This window comes from Triticum aestivum, chromosome 4D (genome assembly GCF_018294505.1).
Source record: "Triticum aestivum cultivar Chinese Spring chromosome 4D, IWGSC CS RefSeq v2.1, whole genome shotgun sequence".
NCBI classification, from domain to species: Eukaryota; Viridiplantae; Streptophyta; class Magnoliopsida; order Poales; family Poaceae; genus Triticum; species Triticum aestivum.
In genome coordinates, this window is record NC_057805.1 from 435,785,806 (window position 1) to 435,791,119 (window position 5,314).

At 54.9% G+C, this 5,314-nt stretch overlaps 1 protein-coding gene across 1 annotated transcript; it reads right to left on the reverse strand.

Annotated features, from left to right (window-relative positions):
* Nucleotides 1-1,954: 1,954 nt before the first annotated feature.
* On the reverse strand, nt 1,955-4,943 carry LOC123100216 (pumilio homolog 2). Its single transcript, XM_044522178.1, has 5 exons — nt 3,590-4,943; nt 3,342-3,501; nt 3,067-3,242; nt 2,727-2,988; nt 1,955-2,636 (listed from the first exon to the last, which is right to left on the reverse strand). The coding sequence occupies exons 1-5, from the start codon at nt 4,642-4,644 to the stop codon at nt 2,490-2,492; spliced, it is 1,800 nt and encodes a 599-aa protein (XP_044378113.1). The 5' UTR covers nt 4,645-4,943; the 3' UTR covers nt 1,955-2,489.
* Nucleotides 4,944-5,314: the final 371 nt, after the last annotated feature.

Genomic DNA, 5,314 nt, shown 5'->3' on the forward strand with positions numbered 1-5,314 from the left:
CAAATACCAGGCAAACATGGAAATAATTCCAGTAGTACTTCAGTTCACAACAACTTTAATTCTAATTCAGGGATAGCAAGAATGAACCATAAAAAATGAGTAAATTCCGAATATAAATTCAAAAGGAAGTCCCAGACATAGACAAAAATAAATTACAAGATAAAAAACAAGTGCCCTGGCAATAAAATACCGACCCTAACTCAAGAAGGAAAAGCCCCCTGCCGAAGTTTCCAGCACAGATCGTAGTATGGTCGGACAAATTTTTTGAATTAAATAAAAAAAGCAATTTTGTTTATAAAACTGTAATATTTATCTCGTCAAAACAAAGTACTGCTGCCATACATAGCACTTACAGCATCCCAAATAAACCAAACACACAAGGGAAGTGTTTGGGCCCGGTGCGCCGGCCGAAGCGCTCGGCCGGTCGCTTCCCTTTTTCACGCGCGGGACACGCTGGCAGGCGCGCGCTTAGTTAACCCAAACGTTTTTCATATTTTTTTTCTTTTTTCTTTGCTTCTTCTTCCTTCTGCCAGCCGTCTGACCCCCATCTCGTCTCCCCCATTGTAGCGCGTGGAGCAGTTCGCCGTCGGCCATGGATATAGATTGCAGCTCCGCTCGCCTTCCCACCTCCTTTTTCTTCCTTCTCCCTCTCTTCCCTTTTCCTCCTCCTCTCTTCCCTTTTTGTTGCAACCGGCGACAGGCAAAACGCCGGGAGGACCGAGGTGCCCATGCTACAACCATGGCCACGGGGAGGAGCTACAACCGCGGTACTGGGAGAGTTGCAAACGGTATTTTCCCGTGCTACAACCATGGACACAAAAAGCTACATCCAGTGGATAAAAAAGCTTCAACCAGACAACAAAATACAGGAAAAGTTACAACCGTTTGACAAAAAGCTTCAACCTGCAGATGAAAAAGCTTCAACCAGAGATTGAGAAATCTTCCTCGACGACGGCCATGGCGTCTCTCTGTGATTTTGCTGCAACCGAACGATAGAGGAAGATTTCACCCAGGCGCTGCTCAAAACGAAAAAAGTTTCAATGGTTTGCAGAAAAGCTTCCATCGTAGAGGGGAAAAGCTTCAACCATTTGTGAGAAAAGCTACAACCGCTACTACCGTCTGTGTGTTTTGCTACATCCATTCATGAAGCCGTGGTGCTTTTTTACGACTGATATGTGACCGGCGACGACGACGAAGACGACATTTTTGTTGCAACAACCTTGTTTTTGCTACTACTGGAGACGTGTTTTTGCTACATCCATTCACCAGGCCATGGTGCTTCAAGCGCGGCGACGAGTTCCGACGGCGTTTTTGCTACAACTGTCTTTAAATTTTGCTACGTCCATTCACGGATTAGCTGCAACCGCGGCGAGTGTTGCATGCGTCAATGGCCGCCGGCGGCGGAGTTGCGACGGCTTTATCGCCCAGTTGCGGCCGACGGCATGGCGGTGTTGCATGGCCACCAAGCTACATCCGTCGCCGGGCGGAGCTACAACCCAGAGCAGCTGTTGCATGGGTAGAGCAAGGGAAAAGGGCGGCGACCGGCGGCGAGGACGGCCGGCGAGGGTGCCGACCGGCGACGAGGACGGCCGGCGAGGGCACCAACCGACGACGAGGGCGCTGCGGTGCTGCTTCAAGCTCGGGGCAGGGTGTCTGGCGGCGCTCGGGGCGTTCAGTTTTTCAGAAGAAAACGACTCGCGAGAAGGATGAAGCACCGGGACAGATCTGACGGCTTTAAGCGCCTGCATCGGACTGCTGAAGCTGGACCGGCGCGCCGGCGCCTAGCGTCCCCCAACACACAATATAGAAACTACAACGAAATCACCAAATTATAATTAATATCAACCATGAATTCAAGATAAAAAGACTAGCCCAAATTCAAGACAAAAAGCCTCTGGCCGAAGTTTCCAGCACTAAAAAAATTCAAAAAGGCGAAAAAGTATTCAAATCTAGACACAAAACATAGTACTGCCGCCATATACATATATTTAGCGCTTACAACACCCCTAAACCGAACACACAATAGAGAAACTACAATGAAATCACCAAATTACAAATAATATCAACCATGAATTCTAGACAAAAAGACCAGCCCAAATTTCAAGACAAGGCCGAAGTTTCCAGCACTAATCATGGCGCATGATCCGACGGAAAAAATTCCATGGAAGGCGGGAAATTTAGACTTTATAAAACGGCAGTGTTTATCTAGCCAAGTACCTCAAAGTACTTAAACCTGGACACAAAACATAGTACCGCTGCCATACATATTTTAGCGCTTACAGCACACCCCTAACAAACCGAACACACAATAGAGTAACAAAGTACCGAACACACACGTCGCTTCCGCTACTACAACGACAGATAAGAGACACACACAGACGCAAAGCTCTCGATCGATCACCTACACCAAAACCCTACACAGATACTGTGCGCATGTCGACAACAACACAAATAAGGCAGCAGCCACACCACACCGGAGGCGGAGGGGATCAGCGATACGAGGGGCCGTGATGAGAGTGGCGAGCCAGGATCTTGCCGACGACCCTCATCACCTTCTCGGCGTACACCTGCCAGACGCCGTTCCCGTGCAGCCTGTAGATCCGCCGCGCCAGCCCCAGCGTCTCCTTGGGGTACCTCTGCACGCCATCGATCACGGTCAGAGCTAGCCAGGCATGGCCACACGGCGATGATCCAGAAAGAGGGAGCTAGGTGCTGGTTCTACTTACGTCTTTGGCGGCCTCGAGCATCCTGTGGACGACGTAGTTGGAGGAGCGGCCCTGCACGAGCTCCACGAGCTGGGCGTCGTCCATGTGCATGAACTGGGCGACCACGAGGTTGAGCAGCCCCGCCTTGTTGAAGCACGCCTCCACGACGTAGCTGCCGGAGCGGTGCAGCGACAGGCCCACCGCCTGCCCCATCAGCCGCTGCACCAGCTGCTGCCGCGTCTGCGCGTCGCCGTGCTCCAGGGCGTGCTGCACGAAGTAGTTGCTGCAACACCATTCATCCACCATCATCAGTACTGATATTGGTCAGTCCGTAAGCATGGATCGATGGTAGGCTACGCACCTGTACTCGCCCCTGGCCAGGTCGATGGCCTTGTCGAGCAGGGCGGCCCGGAGTTTGCCGAACTCGTCGCCTCTGGCATTGTTGAAGCACTCCACCAGGCACTTGGACCCGGCCGGCGACTTCGAGTAGGCCATCGAGTCAAGCGTGTTGCCATCGAGGACGGCGACCACCAGAAACTATAAATCGACGACGAGCAAATGGGGAAATAAATCAGCCCTGGCCGGCCGGCGCGCATATGTGTACTTGAGCAGTATGCATGTAATGTAAGAGCTTACCTTGGTGTCCTCGTATCTCATGGTGGCAAAGCAGTGGTGAAGCACCTGGTCCCCTTTGAGGTCCAGCAGCACGTTTTCAAACAGGAAGCGGTTCACCAGCATCTCGCACAGGTTAGGGTACGGCGCCGCCGCCGCCATGAGCTCCGCCAGGCAATCCTCCCTGCATGCATGGACCAGTCGTTAGCACATACATCCTGCACTAGTAGCTAGCTAGGACTAGGAGGAGGAGGAGGAGCAATGCGACGTACCCGTGGTCGTGCGTCATCAGCGGCAGCAGGTTGTGCCTGCAGTAGAAGGCGGCCTCCACGATGTCCTTGACCTCGCCGGCCCGCGACGCGCAGGCGCGCAGCAGCGCCACAAACACCGCGTGCCCGTCCCTGCTGTCCATGAAGTCGTGCATGCGGTGCGTCACCCCGGCGAGCACGTTCAGCCGGATCTTGTCGACGCCCTCCTCGAGCAGCGTCACCACGTGCGCGGGGGACTGGGGGAACGTCACCACGTGCACGTCAATCGGGGCCTTGAGCAGCCGCGACCGGGTTTCCTCCAGCGTCCGGGCACGCCGTGGCTGGGCCGCCGGCGCCGCCCTGTACGGCACATGACCCGCCTGAGCCTGGGCGGCTCTGATGGCTCTCAGCCTCAGATCCATGCGCTTGTCATCATCGGGCGCGGACCAGGCGTAGGCGCCGGCGCCGGATTGGTTAAACATGGCATACTGCTGCTGGTACAGGTACTGCAGGCTGGCGTTGGCGTTGGCGCTCGCCGCCACCGGCGAGGTTACTGGTTGGTACTGGCTGGCGCTGGCGCTCAGAGTGTACTGCTGCTGCTGGTGGCTACCGCTCTGGCCCTGCCTACTGAAGAAGTTGCCGCCTGCGGAGTTGTACCACGCGCTAGGGTTGTTGGCCGCTGCGGCGGCCCTGTCGTACCACGCGCTAGGGTTATTGGCCGCTGCGGCGGCGGCGCCCATCGGCGAGACGTAGGGGCCGCCGCCGCTCGATGAGCCCATCTCCTCCCACCGGTAGGCCTGGTGCTGCTGTGACTGCTGCGACCAGGACTGCCGCGCAACCTCAAGCCCTGACGCCATCAACAGGCTCGTCCTGAACTGCTGCTCCGGCATCACCGGCGGCGCGGTCCTCTGCCGCAACCACGCCGCTCTCTGCTGCCGCTGCAGCGCCTGCTCCTGCTGCTCCCGCGGCTGCGGCGAGGAGTTGCCGAGGCCCATCGCGCCCAGCGAGGCGGCGAGGTCTGGGTGGCCGGTGGACTTGCCGTCGTTGTTGCCGTCGTCGCTCCGTCCGCTCCGATCCATGGCGTCGTCGATCGCGCGCGTCCTTCCGTGCTCCGAACCGAGGTGATGATCGTGGTGCGAAGCAATCGGGGGCGGTGGACGCTGGTGATTCGCGGGCCTTCGGTGCGCTTTATGTAGACGCCGTGCGGTGCGGTGCCGGGCGTGTCGGAGTCCAACTAGGGTATCGGCGAGCCGGCGGTCTCTGCGTCTCCGGTGCCTGCTGCAATCGAATCGAAACGTATTTGTAACAGACAGGCGTGCGATCGCAAAGATCGGGGGAGAGTCCCGTGCTTTCCAAATACAAAGTGTACAACTGTGCGGGACTTGCTTTGACTAGAGATAAACTGCCGATTTAAGTTGTCTGTCGTATCTGCCGTGGTCCCTTCGTTCAGAACAAAAATCGTTTTATCTGTACAATTTAAACTACTGTGCCCTTAGCTTTTCCCCTCCTACAAGCCGCATACGATTTTGTTTCTTGATGAGAAAAAAATCCACCAATAGAAAGTCAGTTAAAAAAAATGAAAATTCGTTGACAAGCAGAGAAAAAACCGAGAGCCATTTTTACCCTTTGTTTAAAAACATTGAAAGAAAGATATATGCAAAAGCTTTTTAGACTGCAGTAACCAACATGTATTGCCTTGTTTGGCGTCCGGGGCAAACACCGAGTATAAAGAAAGAAAATCCTGCCCCA